This window comes from Martes martes (genome assembly GCF_963455335.1).
Source record: "Martes martes genome assembly, chromosome: 6".
NCBI classification, from domain to species: domain Eukaryota; kingdom Metazoa; phylum Chordata; class Mammalia; order Carnivora; family Mustelidae; genus Martes; species Martes martes.
In genome coordinates, this window is record NC_137893.1 from 99,257,642 (window position 1) to 99,280,721 (window position 23,080).

General features: G+C 35.3%; 1 protein-coding gene across 9 annotated transcripts in view; it reads left to right on the top strand.

The window, feature by feature from the left end:
• Positions 1-23,080, top strand: part of MLIP (muscular LMNA interacting protein) — a 254,404-nt gene that overhangs the window by 131,273 nt on the left and 100,051 nt on the right. For 3 of the 9 annotated variants that reach the window (XM_080805324.1, XM_080805325.1, XM_080805323.1), the window contains exon 4: positions 15,898-15,969. The exons of 2 other annotated variants lie outside the window; for them this stretch is intronic. In XM_080805324.1, coding sequence (XP_080661450.1) covers positions 15,898-15,969 — 72 coding nt within the window. Of the gene's footprint in view, positions 1-2,509; positions 4,079-13,846; positions 13,898-15,897; positions 15,970-23,080 lie in introns of all 9 variants that reach the window. 4 more of the 9 variants (XM_080805321.1, XM_080805320.1, XM_080805319.1 and 1 more) reach the window with 3 other exon arrangements.

The following is a 23,080-nucleotide window of genomic DNA, read 5'->3' on the forward strand; positions in this document are numbered from 1 at the left end:
AACAGAGAACAGCTTTGAGGAGAAGGAATAAAAGTATCATTGACAAACCTAGAGAACAGAACAAGAGGTTATTAATGGGAGAGGCTGAAGGGGTGGAAATTTGTAGATGTCAATAGAGAAGTTTATTATCACTGGTAAGAGATTTATAGTGTAGAAGTGAAAGAAGGCTCTCTCCTGAGATAACTGAGCATTTTACAGGTATCCATTCTTTCTTTCTGCACATTCATGTCTGTACCTCCTCTCCACTACTTTTTTTAAACCCATCAAGAGGAATTTAGGAAAATGAATCTTTTTCATTAAAAAAAAAAATTCTTCATGTCTGGGAATTTTATAAAAGTGTGGTGCCACATTTTTTATTAGAATAAATCAGGATGATATCTAGATGTATTTGCAAATTAAAAACAGATATATTGCAAATACTTGTTAATATTCCCAAATGGGAAAAGGTAATAAACATATATGTAGGTTAATTCAAACATAATAAACATTTTAGACTTTTCAGAGTCTTTCTCTTAGAAGTTCTTTAATAGTCAACTATTCAAAAGCACAATAAATCTTATTACTTAAATTAGGTAAAATATAACTCAATGTAATTCAATGTAGTAGAATTATAGCCCTATGAATTTAACATGATAATTTCATGGATGATCTGAATGAATCAATAAATCTATTGTATAAATGAAGTTATCTGGAAATACGACTTAAAAGGTGATGGATTTTTGTGGCCATTATCATTAATTTACAAAATTCTTTACCAAAAGCTATAACATAATATGCAAACACACTCTACACAGCCTTGCAATTGCTTCATTCTTTTTGTGAGAAGAGACCAGTCATTGGAAACAATCAGAGAAGACTTTTCATTTATGTCTAATCACTATAACTGATTCATTTATATGAATCAGTTATATGAGCACTGGCTAAGCAGAATTGTTATATGAGCACTGGCTAAGCAGAATTGTTTCTAAGTAAAGCTTATGTGAGGGAATTGTTAAGCATTCTTTCTCAGTTTGATTGAATTCTGCTTGATTTTCAATTATCCCTGATATTTTGATATTCTGGGTAATGCCATGTATTCAAATATTAATTGTGTAGGAAGAATTCTGTGTTGCAAGTACACATATGAATTTATACATAAAAAGAAAGGGCTATTTTGGGTATGTTTACTTGAAACTTAAAAGTTTAGGATGAGTTGTTTGCATTTATCAGTTTTAAATTTTTCAGAACTCAAAATTATATGATATGAAAATCTTTGCAATAGGTCTGATGGATACCTTGTTAACATGTTACAAAGCAAAATCAAGTAATATCATTTACTGAATTTGCAAACCAAGCTTTTGTCAAGTTTAATTGTTATGGTCATACATTTTCCTGCTATGTAAGGCCATAAATAAAATAAAATAATAAACAAACACACACATATATATAATAACAAGTAATATAATATCACCTAATAAATATTAACATTTTGATTAACTGATATTCCCTAAATTCTCTTATGAGTTGATAGATTCAAATCAATAATTTTGCAGGAGGCCTGTGTTTAAAGATCTGGGTTTTGAATCACTTATAATTTCAGCATTTGTCTTAAAGTACTGGATGATTTTTAAAATAGCACAAGAATACACATACCCAGACATTTTTTCTCTTTCTTTCTTTCTTTCTTTTCTTTTTTTTTTTTTTTTTTGTTTAAATTTGTTGAGGGGTTTGTGGGTTGCATTTCTCCAGGCAGGTGACATTTGTAAAGTATTCTTTTCTTTTGATTTGAAAGCATATCTACCCTTCCCAACATAATCCAAATCATTTATTAAATGTTCATTCTGGCATGTTTTTCATAAGTTAAAACTTGATCTGTATTTCAAACTTTGCTTTCACTCTCTTAATTTATCATTGTTGATATCAATCATGTTGATGTTGGGTGCTGCATCTTTCAAATTCTGGTCATTTTTTGCAGTTGCACAATATGTAGGAGTACTTTAAGTTTTTAGAATTTTAAACACTTGAAGTGTGTTAGATTTTTTAAGGATTATGGTAATTACATTGTAGTCATTATATTGTTATAGTCATTATATTATTATGTTAGTTATACTGTTATATTTTTACAATGGAAGAAAATCTATCTTGTTTTCCAACGTGAACTTTGAAACCTATTGATGGTGATTTAAATCTTTTCAAGTCACACAACTCCAAATTAAGATAACTTTAAGATTCTGTCAGTGAATTCTTTTCCAAATGGAAACATGCTTATATAAATCTATATCGATGTTCTTCCAGGGAATAAATGAGGCATAATATATAATATTTTACAGTTTGTTTATATTTTATTTCAAATTTAAAGCAATGCCTCATTAGCACAACAGAACTTCTAAAATTTTTATGGAGGTTTAAGGTGTCTGTTTTGTGTAAACTAATAGAAAGACTGTTTGCAGAAACACACAAGCAACAAGAATATTGTGATCATTTCACAAATAATGTCCTATTACAATCTGTCTATTTCTCTTTCCTCTAGTTAACTTCTTCTCCCACTACCTCTGAGCAGCTTGCCTGTAAACCACCTGCTTTCTCCTTTGTTTCTCCAACTAATCAGAAAACGCCACCTGACCCAGTTAACCTCGACGGAGCCTCTGTGCTAGAGGAGTTCCACACTAGGAGGCTGGATGTCAGTGGGGCCTTGGTGGAAGAAACAACTACGTATTTTCAAACTTCTGCTCACTCTTCACCCTTTTTTGCACGGAAGGGCACCTCCTCGACGTCACAGTTTCCCCATTTCACTCAGTTATCAGGTTCTGATTTATCCAGTCCGAGACCTGCAGATCAGAAACCTGGACTGGCATCTGAAGTTCCGAAGAAAACAGCTTTCACCTCGCATGTCCTTAGCCCCAGAGAAAGCCCGAGAACCACTTCTCCTTCACCATCCTCCAGTGCTTCTCTGAAGTCAAATTCGGGCTCGTATATACCAGTCCGTATTGTCACACATTCGCTCTCTCCAAGTCCCAAACAGTTTACCTCCTCTTTCCATGGCTCTTCTTCCACTATCTGTAGCCAAATGTCATCTAGTGGAAATCTCTCAAAGTCAGGGGTGAAATCCCCAGTGCCTTCCCGGCTTTCCCTGCTCACTGCCATGCTCAAGTCAAACCCTTCTCACCAAAGACCCTTTTCCCCTGCATCCTGTCCCACTTTCTCTCTCAACTCCTTGGCTTCTTCCACACTCACACTCGATCAAAAAGCAAAAGAAACCCCGTCCACACCTAAGAAATCTCTCTCTAGTTGCTCCCTGAGAACAGGGTCTCCAGAACAAAGGGAACACCAAGTTTCCGAACTTAGCCAGCAATCCTTTCACTTACCTTTTTTTGCCAAATCTGCTCCCCTTTCTCAAGCAGGCTCCCTCTCTCCCACAACACATGTTGATAGTAGCCTTGTTTCTTTGAATGTAGAGAAAACATCACCCACTTCTTTGAAGAGGAACCCAACATTCTCACTGCTACAGACTAATACATTGAGTTCTGCCGGTCTTCCTCCCGTTCCACCAAGTATTCCTTCTCTTTCTTTGAAGGGCAAACAGGATGTTGACCTCAGGGGTCCAGAAAAGCCCAGGCATATTCCCATACATCCTACATCAGCCTCCTCTGCATTATCTACTCTATCTCCTCCCGCCAACCAAAGGGCCACACTCTCCTTTCCAGAGAAATGTTTCCATCCTTCCCCAGCTCTTTCAAACCTGATAAACAGATCTAAGAGAACAGCCCCGCAGCTAGCTGACCAGGGACAGATTCCTTCAATTCCTCCTTCGCCCCCTGTCTCCAGTACTAGCTCTGCCTCACTTTCCACACCGGGGTCCTTCCCACTCCCTCGTGCTACTCTGCCCACCCAGGCACTCCAGCTCCATCCCTCAACACTGGACCCCAAATTTGGCAGTGGTACCTTGCCTTCAAGACTTGGAAAATCTGAAAGCTCGATATCCAACCACAGGTCATCTGTTTCAACCCTATCACCTCCCATTTCTCTAACAAGAACCAAGGAGCTGATTTCACCTTCTGCATTGTCCATGTCAACAGGCCTTGAAAATAAGAAACCCAAGGTATTTTTTTTTTTTTTGCACGTTGCATGGTGCATGATAATTTTAAAATATGGGAGAATCTTTTTCTCAGGGGAAAAATAATTATGATATTCCTTCTGCTCCTACATGGAGTTATAGAAAATATAAGCGGGGCAAGGATTTGGTATATTTGAATGTGGAAATAAATTATAATCGATCTAAAAATGTGCATGTTTTGGTAAAACTCTTTGACTTTGCAAATCCTCTTGTTATGTCAACTTCTTATATCTATGAGTCCAAGGGCATTTTTTTTTCAGGCATAATATGAGTTATATCATTGATCACAAAGATGAGATTTAAAGCAGATAGCTCAGGTTTGAGAATATGATACACTTCTGATTATTTAATTGCATGGACCCTATTGTCTAACAAAATATCCTATACTGATAGAATAGTAGGAGCAGTGTAAAATGGAATAGTGTCCTTGATCTAGGTCTGTATTATTGCCAAGGCAAGTTGAAAACTTTCTATTTCCTTTGCTGGCATTCATTTATTATTATTAATTTTTTCCCTTTTACCAAGTTGATTTCTTTACTTCTCCTCATACCCCCTCAAATTCATACCAATATATATTTAGCTATATACATGTAGGGCAAAAGGGAATTGAAGTTTCTTTTATATGTGAATATTTGATTTATTTTGAACATATATATTTAGGAATTATGACAAACAGAAAGGGTGGGTAGGCTGGGTGTGAGGAAATAGAGTTGAGAGAGGAGAAATACTGACTTCTAAATGCTCTGACGCAACCCATTGAGCAAGAATGTGACATTGGCATTTATTTATTTTTTTACTTATTTTTAAATTTTATTTTGTTCTTATTGAAGTGTAATCAATGTATAATGGTAGAGTGGCTTCAGCTGTACAACAACTTGATTCAACAATTTTATGCATTGCTCAGTGCTCCCTGTGATAAGTGCCATACAGTACTGTTTAAATATTTTCTGTGCTGTACTTTCATCTCCGTGGCTTACATATTTTATAACTAGAAGTTTATTCTTCTCCTCTGAAAACCACCAGTTTCTTCTCTGTATTTAAGAATATGGTTTTTTGGTTGTCTTTTCTTTTGCTTTGTTTTGAGATTCCAAAATAAGTGAAACAATAGGGTACCATGCACTGTTGGTGGGATTATAATTGGTATAGCCACTGTGGATAATAGTATGGAGGTTCCTCAAAAAATTAAAAATAGAATTACCATATAATCCAATAATTCTACTACTGGATATTTACCCAAGGGGGAAAAAAATCTTAATTCAGAAAGATAGAGGCACTCTTAGTTTATTGCAGCATTATTTATAGTAGCCAAGATATGGAAGCAACCTATGTGTTCATCAACAGATGAAGGTATAAAGATGTAATGCGCACACACACACACACACACATACACACACAGAGGAATATTATGCAGCCACAAGAAAGCATGAGATCTTGCCATTTACAACAGTGTAGATGGACCTATAGGGTATTAGGCTAAGTGAAATAAGTCAGACTGAGAGAGATACCATATGGTTTCACTGATATGTGGAATCTAAAAAGCAAAAGAAATGAAGAGAGAAACAAACAAAAAGAAGAAACAGACTTGCAAACACAGAGAACAAACTGATGGTTGCCAGAGGGAAGGGGGGAGGAAGATGGGCAAAATGGGTGAAAAGGAGTGGAAGATACAGCCTTCCAGTTATGGAATGATTAAATCATGAGAATAAAAGGTACAGCACAGGGAATATAGTCAATGATATTGTACTAGTCTTTTTGGTGACAAATGGTAGCTACACTTGCAGTAGACATAGCATAACAGAAGTGTTGAAGCACCATGTGGTACACCTGAAACTAAGGTTAGCACTGTGGGTCAACGATATTCAAATGAAAACATTTAAAAAATGAAAACTCTGTACTCTGGAGACTGGCATTTATTTCAATGTGAGAAGGGAAATATTTGAAGGTGTGATCCATAGAGTTCATTTTTCATGGTAGAAGAGCATCTCTGCTCTAGAGCATACGAGCTTCCCAGGTATTCTCAAATAATTAGGATGTGGATGCTATAGAACCAGAGTTTGGTTATTGTTGTATAAATAAAATAAAATCACGAAAGTGCCTGTATTAGAAGGGGACTGTGATTTTAAGTTCATTGCATTGAAATAACACAGTTTAAGAGCTTCTGAATTCCATGGAGGTTGTGTTCAACTTTGTTACTGTTTGAATAATGAAGTTAAGATGGAAAAGATAAACAGCACACAGGATCTTGTTAAGTTAAACTGTATTACAACATCATTAACAAGCATGCAGAAAACACCTGCTGTATGCCCCCCACTATGCCAGCTTTTCTGGGGGATGTATGTTTGTGTGTATGTATCTTTTAAGGAAAGTAAGCAGCAGTTCTTTGTCTATAAAAAATTAAATTTTTTTTTCAGCAGGAAGAAATACACATGTACATAATGTGGAGGAGCTATATAGGATTATTAAATCTACAATAAAACTAGAGAACAAGTTTAAGGCAATATTAACATAGTAAAATACAGATGATATATAGTTATTCACTGAATTCAATATAATAGAAGTATTATTATGGGGGGTGGCTAGTGAGAGAAGTTATAATAGATGTCAGGCCTATTGGGAATGTTTAGGATTTAGCTTAATGAAGAGGAAAGGAGCTAGCATTTCAAAAACAGTAAATAACCTGACCAAATTTACAGAAGATAAACCCAGTAGAGTATATGTGGAGACATAAAAAGATTGGCCTTATCATCAACTAGTGATAATTGTAATAATAATAATTATTTTAACAGATATCACATGCTTTCTGTGAAGTAAGAACTATCCTATACAAAATATACAAAGTAGTTAAAAATTAATTAAAAGAGACTACATCAGTTACTTTTTATGACCATATAAACTTGGTAATATTTTCTCCATATTATATACCAAAATGCAAAAGCAATGACTCATATTAATTATCATGTTAGCCTATTTAGTAATTCTCATGAAGGAAATCATCATAATGGAATAGTCAGAATGATCAATTTCTATAATGTTTGGGTCATTTAAAAATGTATTTTTAGAGATTATTAAGTCCTTGTATTTTAAACTTTCAAAGCAAATGGGACAGAGAAAATCTAGCATTTTCTATAATTCTAAATTTAAAAATCATATTTGAGGTAAAATGACCTGGTAATTATCTTTTCAATACATATGTGTGATTATGGAATTCATTTGTGGTATATTAAAAACAATCTGGTGATGTAAACATTACTGTCTCCTGAATTTATTAACAATTATTTCTTAAACCATAATGCCATATGCTTAAATTATTCATTATCTTTATGAAAAGTGATTTTACTCCAGAGGCTTCTTTGAAGTATTTCTGTTTATGGTTCACTCTGCTTTGTTCACATTTTGTCCTATTTTTGGAGAGTTGGAAGAGGATGAGCCCAGAGAGCTTTTGATCAAGTCAAGGTCTTTTTTGTCCTAAAATCAAGTTTGTTGAAGATCTGTTCTCCACCAGCTCACTTACTGCTCCCAATATTGAAGAATTTTCAGCATTTGCTTTATTATTGGTTTTATTTTTTAAATTTCCAAGTTAAAAAATGCAGCTTGTAGAAGTGCATGATAAATCTGATGGACATAAAAACATGAAGAGTAATTATAACATATCCATTTTTACCTGCTTTTTGAATAAAAACTGTTTTTTATAGCAGAAAAAATTTATGATAACTTCTACAAAAATAGTTGCTCTCTGAGACATGCTGTTCTAAGTTATATTTATTTCTTCCTTGCTTCTTGCTATTATCTCTCCAGGTAAAAATCAGCCTACATTTTTTTTTTTATTGCAAACTATTATTTGTAGAAGTTGTAACAAGCATAAAAATGTATTAAAAAGGACACTGGAATAGATAAATCTTATCCCAGTTTCCTTTGATGTTTGACTAGTTATGTTTGAATTGCTAAGATTATTTCATAGATTGATAAGAGGAAATAGACAAAAGCTTTGGGATATCAAAGAATTCATATGTGTCTATGGATTGTTTCTTGTCTTGCTCCTTCTACTGTGGTGCTAATCCAAGCACAGGACTCTCTTTGAAGTCAAAGAGCTTCAGATTTAGATCAGCTTCACTCAGTGCCAGATCCCAAAAGAAAGGAGGGCCTAGAATACAAATGGCCATCAAATTAAAACCTGAATGCTTCAGGGGTATTAGTTCAAAGTGTGGGTCCTACTGTCCTTTGATATTGAAATAAAATGGAACAGCTAGAGTACACTGAACTAAATTTAGATATGAAGCATATTTGATATTTCTTTTTCATAGATAGAATCTTAAGGTTTTGAATCTGTTTGCGTTAGTATAACTGGCATATTTTAATTTCACATAATGGTTTTAAAATATTATTTCACATTATAATCATGGCCCTCACAGGATGAGCATCTCCGTTTACTCTTTGATTGAAGGTTGCTCCGTTTACTCTTCGATTGACATCTATATTGTTGAGATGTTTCTGTCCCTTGGGAAAGCCTGGATATCTTAAATCTAATTCCTGGAGTTGTATTTGAGTTCCAAACATATTTGGTCTTCACTTATAAAATAGTTTAAATTTTTCTCCTAGTGAATTATCATGGTATTCCATATAGGGATTTGAGGACATTACCTCGAAACTGCAAACATTTTGCCACTTACTGAAGGTGGCTTGAAGTTTTTTTCTAACTATGAGGCCTCCAGTGGCATGCTTGCCCTGGCCTTAAATAGCTTGGGAATCAATTGAGAGCATTTTAATATTTCATGAACTTTTATTGTTGGTGTTTTGTTTATAGACTCTCATTCCTTGAAGGCATCAAAGCGTTTCCAAATACATCACACCAAACACTTGGGGACAATAGTCTCTATGTGATTTTCTCCATTTCTGCTGACCACTTGTAATTAGGGAATTGAGTAATAATGGAATGTACCTCCATGAGCTAAAATAGTCGATGCGGTTCAAGAAAATCATTCATTCATTCAATAGACATTCACTGAGTGCTTATTATGTGCAAGGCACGTTTCAAAGCCATGAGGAGGTTGCAACAAAATAAAATTGCAAAATGCTTGCTCATAGAAAGTTTACATTCTTGGGTGGAACAGAAGAAACCAGCAGTTACAATTACCACCTCCCCATTGCTGCAAGTAAATTTTCTTGTGCCTTAGAAGGTCATACATGGTATGGAGAAAAGTATAGTGGGGTAAGACATAGTGTCACAAATTAATATTGGGTGGTCAGGATAGGTTTCTTTGGGAAGGTGACATTCATAGACGATGCACCTTAAGGAGTATAGTTAGAAAAAATACCTCATGTCAGATAGTGCTTGGCAAAGATAGGGGAGCCTGTGTGGCAAGAGTGGAATTAGTCTGAGGAATTTGAAGTTGTCAGAGACATGTAACTGCGAGCTGGGGCCTGTGAGGTCTTGTAGGCCATGTCTTAGTCTTTGCTTTTTAATTTAAGAAGCTGGTGGAGGGTTTTGAATAGATAATTGGCACAATCGTGTCTATCTCGCTGCTATGTTAAGAATAGACTAAGAGGGTGAAAGCGGAAGTAAGGAAACCTTAGGAGTCTGTTGGAACAATCCAGGCAAGTGATGATGATGGCTCTGGTGAGGTTCTAGTGGTGAAGGTGAAGGTCATAAATCTTACATATTTTGTAGGTAGGGTTAAGAAACATTCACAATCATATGTGAGATGATAAAACAATTGCAACTAGATATATGTATCCTCTTGTTTTCTTTTTCTCTTTTTGTCCCATTGTTTTGTACTCTACCTCCTCTGCAGAATTTTTGGTGCCTTTGTGGAAATCCTAGATTTTCTAAGATTCTCCCACTCCTGCTATCTGTTGCTTACATCTATGTACTAACCAATTCAGGGTCTCATTCTCTTTGTTTTTCTCCAGCTAACTTTTCTGAAATGAGCTTAGTAGTGATTCACACTCAAGGGTCAGTGTTTGACAAAACCTCCTTGTTTTACCCCTTGAGGAATATTTTCATTTTAATTCAAGGAGGGGCTTTTGCAGTTTAATTCAAAAGAGGGATTTTAAAAAAATAGGGATTTACAGTCATGAGTTCAAATCTTAGAAGTTCACATCACTGATGTGAACTTTGAAGTTTCACATCCAAAACTAATATTAGAAAAATTAGAAATGTCTTTAGGGCATGCTTGGAAAGAGGAAGAGGATCTCCAATCAGTCAGGTGTGTCTAAGACATGAACAGTAGATGAGGAACTAAAATCTTGGTTCTCCCTGCCCTATAAATCTTACTGTAATTTTCAATAAAATACCTTGGTTAAATCAACAAATATTTGCCAAATATCTATTCTTTACTAGGTTGGTATAAGATATTGGAGATAATAGAACATGTCTTCTCCAAAAGACCTATCAGGCTAATAGGGATGTCAAAATATTGTAATACAATAATGTTTAGAGTACTAGAAACATACAAAAGATAAATCAACCATGGAGAGGGATCCTAGGAAGAGAGTTGTGCGAAATTTCCCCCCTTCTTTTCCCCACTGCTTCTGTTCTCAGAATCATTATAGAGATGATATTCTGCCAATAATTCGATGTAAGGAAGGTATCAGAGCAATTTCCTTCTGTGAGTTGAATTAGGGCTTGAGTTGAGCTTTTGTCTCAGGGAGATTCTGACTCGGGCTCTGCAGGCATGGTCACTGATGAGCAGAAAGTGTACATTTGGAGCAGTGCTCTCATTTCTCCTCATGGGTGCATCAGAAAGGAGAAGTTGGCCATAGTGGTAGAGAGGCTCTTTGCCAGGGTTCCTTCTTGTTGTTCATGTAATCTGAGATTCTGCCCTTCACCAATACTTAAAGTGTAACCATGAGTTCAAATTTCTAATTCTCAAGACAACTAATATAGTTTGCTTTGAGATGTCATGGGCCTTTATTACTGGAGCTGGTGGTGGAATTTTAGGCATTAGCAATATCGAAGAGGATAGTGATGAGAGTATTTTCTGAAGGGGAAAGATGTGTGGCTGTCCCTACCTTCATACCCAGGATTTATGTTACAGTTATCTAGGATAAATAGTATTTATAAATAGGGTTAGCTCTGATAAACTAATGTAGTAAAATAGCATTTCCTTTTCTAAACTTAAAATTTTACCCTGCACCTGTCATGTAGTGGATATTTAGGAAATATTTATTGGGGGTGTCAGGGTGACTCAGTCAGTTAAGCATCTGACTTTTTTTTTTTTAAGATTTTATTTATTTATCTGACAGAAAGAAAGAGATCACAAGTAGGCAGAGAGGCAGGCAGAGAGAGGGGGGAAGCAGGCTCCCTGCTGAGCAGAGAGCCCGATGCGGGGCTCGACTGCAGGACCATGAGATCATGACCTGAGCCAATGGCAGAGGCTTAACCCACTGAGCCACCCAGGCGCCCCAAGCATCTGGCTCTTGATTTTGGCTTGTGTCACGATCTTAGGCTCATGAGATTGAATTTCATACTGAGAGTGAAGCCTGCTTAAGATTTTCCATCTCCCTCTCCTTCTGTCCCTACCCCTACACGGGCTTTCTCTTTCTTTAAAAAAAAAAAAAAAAAAAAAAGGAAAAAAAATATTTTTTGAATGTTGAGCAAAAGCATAAAGTACAAATTGGAGAGATACAAAATATCATTGAATTTTTTGCTAGATTCAGGGTAGGCTGGTCAGTTCTACCTTCTATGATCAGCTGATGGTGATTCCAGCCTATAACACTAAAACCTACTATTTAAGTTATACTTACATTGACTAGAGTGATTTGTAATTTTAAACCAAGCAAAGGAAACCAATGAATTTAATTTAACACCTCAGAAACTTGGAATGCTAAAGAAGAAATATGTTTCAAATTAGAATATTGTTAAAAGAAACCTAAAGAAATATAGTGAACCCAAAAAGTATCTCTAAGGTCAACAAGAATGATTTTCACACTGAAAAGAAAGACTACATATGTCTTAAACACACATAAAGGAACTAGAAGGAAACATCTATATGTTCTAAATTCATATCTCCTGGTCTAGATAAATTGTGCCTCAAACAGATGAAATTTCTACTTCTATTGTAAATGATAGGAAATAGAGGAGGTTTGCTGGAAAATAAGTGAGCCATATGTTTTATTTTTCACAAAAAAGGGAAGGTAAATTCTGAAGATGATTATCTATATTTTTGGTTTGTGATTGTTATCAAAATCAGTTATAACTGGAAGTCAGACATTTTCTTCAAGCAGGTAATGTTTATTGAATTGCTTTCCAAGTTCGAGCTTTTGTGATGTTCTTCATGATATCATGAATAAGGAAAGGTATGTGAGGTGGAAGGGCATGTTTCTGTGAACTCATATGTTCTGAGTGCCCATTCTAACACATCCTTGAGGTCACTTTCTATTCCAACACACTATTTGAATTTTCTGCGAATTATTTATCTCTCCATGACTTTTCTTTTGATTTCTCATTTCTTTGCTTTTAGTTTGTCTCTCTTTATTAGGGTATAAGCTCTAGAGAGTAAGGCTTTGGATGTTTTGTTTATTGCTGAATCTCTAATACTTAGAACAATGTAGGTCACAAAGTAGGTATTCCATAATATTTTGTTGAATGAATCAATTAGTTGAACTGTCATAAATAAATAGAGTTATAGGATAGATTGATATTCACCAGGTTGGTAGGACCCAGGAAGTAAGAGTTCTTTATCCTTGGTATATGACTTAAATGACAATAAAAAAGACTTGCCTAACAAGATGGTTCATGAAATAATATAAAATTGATTGTCTTCATAGTTTGTAATAACAAACCAAAACTAATCAGATGAAGATGGATAGAGATAATGCCTGAAGTACAGTTTGGCATCTAGAGAAAAAAAGCATAACGACTTGATGGGACTTAATTTCAATGAATGCTAAAGAAAAAAAGATGAAAGCATTAGGGAATTTAGGTGGTAGCCTACTCAGTGTGATCCAACAATAGGAAATGATGCCAACTTCACTCTCTTGTATATTCCAAACTGACCGCAAAAGCCAAGGAGACCAGTCCAGTTAGTATCATCTTCATTGTATTAGTTGATTTTATTGTCAGTATCTTCAAGGTGATGATTATATTCTACTTTGTGTTAAAAATACATCTAGTTTAACACACACCTTTTAAAAAAAAGATTTTATTATTTATTTATTTAGGGAGTGAGTGCATGAGTGAGGGAAAGGGGAGAGGGAGAGAGTATCCCAAGCAGGCTCCATGCTTAGTGTGGAGCCTGACACAGCCCGATTTCACGACCCTGAGATCATGACCCAAGCTGAAATCAAGAGCTGGACGCTTAATTGACTGAGCCAAGCACCCCAACACACCACTTTTCAACATTTGTAAAGGAATATTGACAGAAGAAAGTGATGAGGATAGTGAAATTCTTCAACTGAGGATCAGTAAGGAGAGCATGGTGGAAACAGCTATACAACTATTGTGCAGAATTGAGCTCTTCACGTGTGTCATCATTCCAAGATGGGTAGAAAGGACCAATGGAGTAAGTTGTCAGGAAGCATATTTTAGCTCAGTATAAGAGAGATTTTTTTTTTTTTTTAAGCCACTTCTTACAATTAGGCCTGAACATGCTGACTTGGGAGGTAGGCAAGAGTTCATGAGGTAGCTGAACAGAGGATCAGTCAGAGAGATTCAAGTCTTGGATGAGAGGGTTGAACCAGATGGCCTTAATATCACATCTAATTCTAATACTGTATAGCATTATGTGTATAGTAACAGTATATCTCTCTGTATAGGCTTGTCCAAGTATGTACTCCAGGGCAGTTGGGGATAGGAGAACAGAAAATGTAAGTGACTGTGTGTCCTGAAATGAGAGGCAAGGGTCTATCATAGATAAGTGCATAGCTGTTGACTGGCATGCCTGCATCCAAATCCCAATTATGACTTACTACCTAGTGGCCTTAGATAAGTTACTTAACATCTGTATACTTTAGTTTCCGTATATAAACTGAATATGATTAGAATCTATCCAATAGGGGTGCCTGGGTGGCTCAGTGGATTAAGCCTCTGCCTTCGGCTCAGGTCATGATCCCAGAGTCCTGGGATCGAGCCCCGCATCGGGCTCTCTGCTCGGCAGGGAGCCTACTTCCCCTCTCTCTCTGCCTGTCTCTCTGCCTACTTGTGATCTCTGTCTGTCAAATAAATAAATAAAAAAAAATCTTTAGAATCTATCCAATAATTTGGTTGTGATAATTAAATGAGATAATGTACATAAAGCTTCTAGAATGGTACCTGGCTCATAGTGAGTGTTAGCTATTATTATTATTAAAACTATTATTACAATTAAGTATTTATGAAACCATCATGGAATAGTAATGATATATTCTATTATATATTCTTTGTCTGCCTAGGTGTTCTTTGAGAGAAAATATTATCTCATAGAGAAAGCATGGATATTGGATCCAAACTGGCCTGGGTTCCAAACCTGTTTCTGTTCTTTACGGGCTGTGTATCTTAGACAAGTCACTTGACCATACTGTGCCTCCCTTCCCTAATGGTTCTTTAGGTATAGGGCTTCTGTAAAATTAAATGAAGCAGTGTATATAATTTGCCTGGTCCTAAGTGCCAGCTATTACTCTCCACAAAGAGATGGCATTTCGTTTTCCATCCTTATCCAGAATATGTCATTTGGGGACAATAGCAGTGCTGGGTCAATATGGAGACAAGGGCTTGAAGGCATCCAAGACTTTTCCCCCAGGCCTGGCATTTTTATTTTTCTCTACCTCACCTTCTTCGTAAGGAAAATGAATGTATTACTTCCCCTTCCTCACATCATTTTAATGGAAGATTATATCAATTATATCCATAAAACTCAAGGCTTTATTTTATTTGATTAACATGTCTTCTATGATCCTGTGGTCTGCCCAGGGGACTAAGATGGCTTGGAGTCCTCTGCCAACTTCTAGCTGGCTCTGGACCCCTGGGAAGCTGTCTGAGAGAGAGGCTTTTGGAAGTGATAGGAGCCTTGACCTTGGTTAAGCAGCATGGGACCCAGAGAAATATCAAAACCAGGCTTTTGATTATGCATAGTATCCTGATTTATATGGCTTCCCCATGCTCCACCCTCTCTTTCAAATACTGCATGAAACTGAACTATATTACGCTGTGTTTTATTTAAAACTCAGGATGTTTTGTCATTTGATTCATCAATATCATTTCATTAGAAAGAGCAGGAGATGATGAAGTTTAAAAAAAAATTGAAGATCAAAAGTTTGGCCTTTGAATCTTTTTTCATTATGGAGTTAAATTGCTGATATTACTTCTATTCAAAATATGCTGCTTATTAAACATTACTGCTAAATTTTATGTATTCTGACTCTTGTTTTTATGAATGATGCAAGAGAATGTATCAAGAGTTCAATTAGATTTGTTGGCGTAACGTTTGTAAATTATGGCACTATAAAAAAGAACCCCTTTCCTTTGAGAATTAAGCAAAATAAAAATACCCCACCCACATTTATAGATTAGTTGTATTCCTACGGGGGGACACAATGCTTATGAGAAATTTATATGTAACTTTGTAGAAATGGATGTTTTTAAGTTCTGAAACTGTATAGCACATAATTACCTATAATCTCTAGACTGATATTTTACTGTGATATTCCTTTGTTTCTCATTCTAATAAAATATTAACATGGTAAGCTAATTTTTTCTGTTAAAAACAAGTTGTAATAACTGTTTTCTTCATTTGATAACGTGTCATTTAACTTGGCAGACCTAGTCTAAAATTATGTCCTATTCTTCCCTCTTTTCATCTCCACTCTTGCTCTCTGGTTACTCATTCTAGCAATACAAGACCAAGTCAAGCTACAAGGCTTTTGCAGCAATCCCTACAAACACATTGCTTTTGGAACAGAAGGTCAGTGTTGGCTCAAAAGCAGAGGGAATTTTATGTTTCTAGTGTCATTTTTGTTATGTGTTCTAAAGTGGTTGTTTTGAAGTTCTGCTTTTACTAAAATGTTGCTCTTAGTTTAGGGTCTCATGATGAAAGCATCTTGGTGAATAGAATTTGAGACATCATTGATTTATCACCAGAGGCTCAATATGGGCTTAGAATTGTCCAGTCCACCGTAAAGCAGGCCTGGGACACTTGATTCGGATTCGGAGAGATCCCCGTCGTCTGGAATTTTAAGAGCTTCCACCCCTTTTCACATTGATCTAAATGGGGCTACATGAGGGCAACTGGCCAGTTTGGTCAAGACTTGGTGACTAGTAGTGGTTTCTACAGGGTAAAAACATTTTAGCTGAGTATCCAACGTAGCTCCTTAGATCCGAGCATGGGCTAAACCTCTTTGGCCGTTCTCACAGCCACTGATGCTATGTCCATGAATGGGACGAAGGACTGAAATCCCTTCCAGTGACCCAGCTGCTTTCACATGCCTCTAGGACATTTTTGCTTTGCTATTAAGAGTCATTAATTATAAAATTACAGGATTCTGCTTCAGTAAGTAAATTAAATTAAAGCCTCTTGTTTAATAAGCACATTACGTGTGTTCAAATGAAGGCCAAATGCAGGATTATATCAGAATTGAAGTGAAATCAATTCCCAAGCCGAAGAAATTACTCATTTCATGTTATTTTTATATTTATTTAGGCAATCTATCTCAGTGTATTAAGCCTATTTTTTTTCTGTGAAATTAGTGTTTCAAATGTTGTTATTATCATTTGTCAAAATGTTAGTGTTTGCCAACCAGGTGTATCTTGAACTTTGGTTTATGAATTTACTTTCTTGTTTTAGTATGATCTGGGTAATGAAATCTTTGCATGATCTCTTATCTAAACTGTAGGAATCATTAGTGGGAGATACTCAGTAGCATGCAGATGGGTTTTGGTGGGCAGCCTCTCTTTTATTCTAATCTCTGATAACTAACTCTGATTTATCTACATGTGGTCCAGAGTCCATGTTTTATATTTGTGAATGCTTACAGCTGGAGAGAGGAGTCGCCGGACTGCAGAGAGAGAGATCTGCCACTTTTTCTCTAGCTTCTCTTCTGAATTTGTACCTTTTATAGCCCAAGAAAAGATGAGATGGGCCTAATCACTGATTTCAGGAGGCTCAAGAGGATTCAGGAAGTGACCATTTTACCAGTGGTCCCTTATCCTATTATCTGGGGCTTTTATGTTGAGTCATAGTACAATGTTTTCTCATGGCAGACTCTTGGCCCATTTCAGATGGATTTTTGTGAAATATGGTCACAGTGTCTGACCCTACAAAAGTGGGAGAAACTCTCCTCCTCAGCAGCCGGGAGAAGTAAATAGGGGCCTGGTGGTTTCCCTCTATCATACTTGTCTCACCTAACCTAATACATTGTCATGTTCCTGTGGGCTGCCACTATATTGGTTTTCTATTTAGAAAAATTAGAGTTAATTCTCCTTCAAAGACATTTGAAAGGAAAGGCTGGATGTCATTATTGGTTCCAGAATCTCTGTCTACTAGCTCTCTTCTCTTCCAAGTAAATGGATTTTAGAGATTATCATCTATCAGTTAGTCATTCAAAATGAAGAATCATTAATTTCCAGTATCATCATAAACCCATTTCATAAATGTATATGGTAATATCACTGTGTATTGAACCTAATGTGAGTGCATATAGGAGGGTTTTTTTGGTTTTGTTTTGTTTTTGTTTTAAATTTTGAATAAGACAGACTCTACGGGAAAATTATTTTCTTTAGTACAACAAAATATAAATGTCATGACGTCAAACTTACAATAGTTTTTTCTAGGGAGGACTGACTATTGTATAAACACTAGGACTGACTAATGTATAAGCACTAGTCTCTTGGCTAAGAGAAATTGGTTTTGGGCCACAAATATATGAATTGTTCGAAGATCACAAGATATGACATATGTTTGTTTTTTCTTTAGAGCCTTTGTATAATCTATTTTTTTGGGGGGGGCTGGCTTTTCTATATTGTGTGTTGCTCCATGAGAAACTTTAATTTGTAAGGATTTTTAAATAACAAAGGTCTAAACTTGAGATTTTATCAGCATTTATTTCTATATTCACTAAAATTAAATATTTCCATGTTCCTTTCATGGTGGTAGTTTTAAAAAAATCTGGTAATTTAGGTCTTTTTATCCATCTGTTTATATACTAGAACTCAACTTATGCCATTAAAATCAAAGGGACTTATTTCTGAATTGAATAGGAAAATTAAGACTCTAATTGTCAGAAATTCTGTTTTGGGAAGAATTAACACTTTGGAATATTTTCTGAGACCCCTTTAATATCACACAGAACATCACAATTAAAGAGAATGGGGATGCTGCAGTGCCATTATAATATTCGGTTAGGGTCTGTGCTGTGGACTGCCTTAAAAATAGAACTAATGAATTTAATTTAGACAGTTTAACAATTATCCCCTCCCAAACACATTAAACTCACGGTTGATGTTTTATACCACATTCTATTTTATAGTATATGGTATAATGAGGAACTGGAATCACTTTAAGAAATAATACTATTTTTAAAAGCAAGATTTTTTCCAAATTGAAGTACAGGCATCCCTTTCAATCACATATTAAGCTATCATTGAATCACTGGATTGGTTTCAGCTTTAATCACCCCTAGATGAAACCCATCATTTTCAAAAGAGTACATTTTGTTGGCAGGAGACATGAGGTTTCTGGTAGTTCTGTTCTGTAATTTATTGTCTGCATCAAAACTTAAATTTATAGCTTATTCTGTATTCTGTAATTTTTTTCCCCCATGAACATTCAGCAGGAAAGCATTTTTAGTTTAAGCCTTAACTAAGGCTTTATAGGAAGAGATAAATGTGAGGCGTATTTTAATGTGTTAGTTTCAGAGTCTTTGACTTCATCTCCTACCAATAATCATCCTCTCCAAGATTGAGATGAGGATGAAATACAAGTGATTATAAAGCAGTAACAAAGTAATCAGATCAGCTTGTGTTTGTGACTGTCCACAAACTTTATTACGGCATGTTCAACAATATTGTAGAGGAAATAATTTTGAAATGGACATTACTTTTTAGGCTTGTTCTGTGTGCTTCTGTTCTTTTCAGAGAATGTTAAAGATCTTATTCTCTCTTACTGACTAATTTTTCTTCTTATCGTATGAGTCTGATAGCAATAGGTAAAAAGTGAAAATTAAACTGAAGGACTCATAGTAACATTCTAAATAAATGGCTTTTTATTTTTATTATGAAATTATATCAAGGAAAGGAAACATAGAGAAAGGAATATTTCCATGATATAAAATAGTATGCATCCTTACTATTTCACAGATGATTCATATTTTTTCATGAAAGCGTATTTTTTAAAGCAATTTGAGTTCTCCGTTCTTTTCTTCACAAGTATTTCTCAGGATAAAATCAAGGCAAGAGTTAGGTGCCATTTTCTAACAAATGACATTGTTATCTGCCATTTTCAAGACGTATTTAATTTATAAGCTATGTGAGTTTGAAAGAAGGAAAATAGAGTAGCTCAATTCTATAAATAGCACATTTAAATTATAGGGTGAATTATTTAAGTAAAAGTTAATATAAAAATGATTTTGTTTTTTCCCAGTGGAAGGAAGTTAAAGAATAGCCATTCTGAAGACAATTGTAAAAATCGTGCTATAGAAATGGAAAGGTGAAGATTCGAGATGTCTTGTCGGTTTTTAAATCAATTTATTCTAAATTGCCAGCTTAAAATTTTAAAGCATGAGTTGGTAAACTTTAATCTGATTAAACATATGTCTTTGGGTGAGATATTTTAAGATCTCTGCATGTCTCAAAAATCTGGTTGCTAGCTTAGCATATGGCCTACTAGAGAGGCATCTCTTAATTGATTAGTACAAGGAAATGTGTTCCCATTTCTCTAGCAATGGAAAAATGCCCAGGACCCAAATCTATTCCAGTTGGTTCTCCTCAGGCAGTTGTATACCATGCACGTGTCTCTTTTAAAGCCTTTACCAAGCCATATGTAATTATACATGGTGGTAGCTTTTTTTTTTTCCTACTATGAACTATTTGAGGGAATATAGTAGTTTTTTGTTAGGTGTTCATTGAATGAATTACTTTGGTTTGCAGCTGAGTAGGTCACTAAAATGTCCAATTTTATTTCATAGGATTTTAAGGCAAATTTTTGCTCATAAAATTATAAAAATTAAGGATCCTAATGTATGATAATTTGGGCGATGATAATTAAGAATCCTTCTTTAGGGTAGAATAAACTTCATCAATTCTATTTAACATGTAAAAGCTATAAAAGACCTTCTACTATGAGGGAAGTAAATTGATTTTAGACCTGGTACCTTTTAACAACTCGAAAATACAATCACAATGGCTGCCATATTGAACATTCTGGTGAATCAGGCACTGAGCTAAATGTTTTGCTATCCTCACAATTCTGTGAAGATTTTGATGTTCAAAGATGCCAAGTAAACCCCCCAAAGCAGCAGAGCTATTATGTTGCTGAATTGGACCTTATATGATTATCTCCCAGCCTTTTCCTGTTTACCATGCAAGTGACATCAATTAGCTGAAGTGAAAGACTGAGCAAGAAATGATGATTTTGGGATTTCTATCTACAATACTTTTTTTTCATTACATGCTAAAATATATTAAAATCCTCATCAAATTAGAGCAACAAAAGTTTTTGTTTTTGTTTTTGTTTTAGGGAAAAACAATGAAAGAGAATGGGAAATGATTTAGCCCCGAGACTTGAAAGTTTACCAACCAGCTCTGACTCCTTGAGTTGCTGAGATGAGTCACATTACAATGAAAGAGGTTTGAGCTGGAAACAAGGCACACCTTTCTGACGTCCTTGATTAAATGAAGGAAAAATATGAATTCTCCTGTTACTGAACCTTAATGAATGGTTTTGAAATAGGCTGTAATGGTCTGCACAAATTCCCTTCCTTCTGTGTGGTAGGAAGAGATGCTCAACCCTTCAGTGTTTTGGGGATTATAAACGCCATGTAGATTTCCTCAATTGTTAAATATTTTAAACCAATCATGAAAATAATGTAAGGATAAATACATCTGTATCTTTAAAGAAGCCGTACTTTTAAGTATCCGGAAGCCCTTTTGGCTTACAGTGTACATTTCCCCCCTTTCTTCAGATCTGAATGCTATTCAGACCCGAATCTTCAACTATATAATCAAAGTGAGATTTATTTTGCTGAAGAGATCTCTAATCCTACAAATGCTTCTGTGTTAATGACTGAAAATCAAACAAGGCTTTTGTAGTCTTCAGAGGATTTATTCTACCAGATACATAGCTGGTTAGATTAACACAGTATAGGAGCACTTGGGTTTAGCATGGGAGGGGGGTTAATTTGATCGTGACTGAAACAGAGTAACTGGCCCATAACATTTTTGAAGCCCAATCTAATTAGATAGTCTAGGCATCACAAAAAGTTTACAAGCCCTTTTAGGTTAGTGTTCCTTTGAAAGTAGTTTGCTTTCTGGCTCTGTTTAGAGTGCAATTGATTCATGCTGTCTTTAGATTTTTAGAAGTTAATCCTATTTCCAGAAAGCAGGTTAGACTGATGTAATATATCTGACTTAAAAGTGCCTGCGGTTCTATCAGGGTTCTCTTTTCAGGTGAGAAGCACCTGTTATAGTTTACTGGTGTGTATTCCCATAAGAACTTTGATTTACAGTGCTTGTTCAGAGTCCTTGCCTCTTAATTATAATGTAGTGCTGAGCTCAGAAACTATTTTCTACTAAAAATCGGATTTACTATGTCTCTTCTTAAAAACTGTACCCCACAGTTGGCTGTTCTGAGCAAAAGATAACTACCTTTTTTTTTTTAAGATTTTATTTATTTACTTATTTTTCAGAGAGAGAGAGACAGAGAGAGAGAGACAGAGAGTGGCAGAGTGGCAGGCAGAGGCAGAGAGAGAAGCAGGCTCCCCACGGAGCAAGGAGCCCAAAGTGGAACTCGATCCCAAGACCCTGGGATCATGACCTTATCGGACTGAGCCACCCAGACATCGCAAGATAACTACTTTTAATGAAAGTTTTCCTCATAACTTACATTAGTTAAGAATCTTAAAAAAATTAGATTCAAAGCATTCACCATTTATGTCTCACTTGGCTAGAAAATTGATGTCCAATTGGGTAGAAAATATATGTTTTTAATAAAACTCTTATTGGAGAATATTTTGAGACAACTTCATTCAAAATTAATAAATCTAAAAAAAACATCAATACATTGCTGCTGGCTAACGTGTCAAAAAGCAATCTATGGTTAGAGTTCTTTTAATGGAGATTTAATAAATTTTCATTTAAATATATCTTTGTACCACAGAGAAAAAAAAAAAAACTCTTTAAGGCTGGCAGAAGGAATGAATCAAGATGATACATTTGACAAATAACTCTTCATTAATTAAAAAAATCTATTCTAATACTTTTCCAAGCTATTGAAACTCAAAATAACCTTTTCTCCAAATTTTAATGCACTCTGAGTATTACCCTATTTCAAAGTTTCAGCATTATTCACCTAATTCCAGTTATCTTCCTTAATTTTCCAAGGGTTCTGAGTAGATAGTGTTTTCATTCATTGAGTAAATTCAGTATTTTAAATGGCCTCCTGAAAGTTGTGTTTGCCTAGAGTAAGTTCCTACAGAGTAACCAAGATATTAACCTTATTTGATTGTGGCTGAAAAAACACCGCCTCATTACATTAGCACCAATCATATGCTCAGCTCTTTGATGGTAAACAAACTTAATCGAAATGCAGGGGAAAAAATAAAAGTATTTGTTATTTAAAATATTCAAAGGGTTTAAACTACTTCTCTAGAACATTTTACCGAGGAGGATTAAAATCATATTATTTGTATGATTCACTTATTCATTTAACTCCATTTAGTTGTTACTTTACCCTTTCAATTCATCCTAAGAATCTTTATTGATCACTGGCTCTATCCTGGGGCTATAAAGATAAATACCATATTTTTCCGATTGTGATAGGGACAAATGGTCCAGCTGGGTAGAGATACTGTTGAAAAGTAATT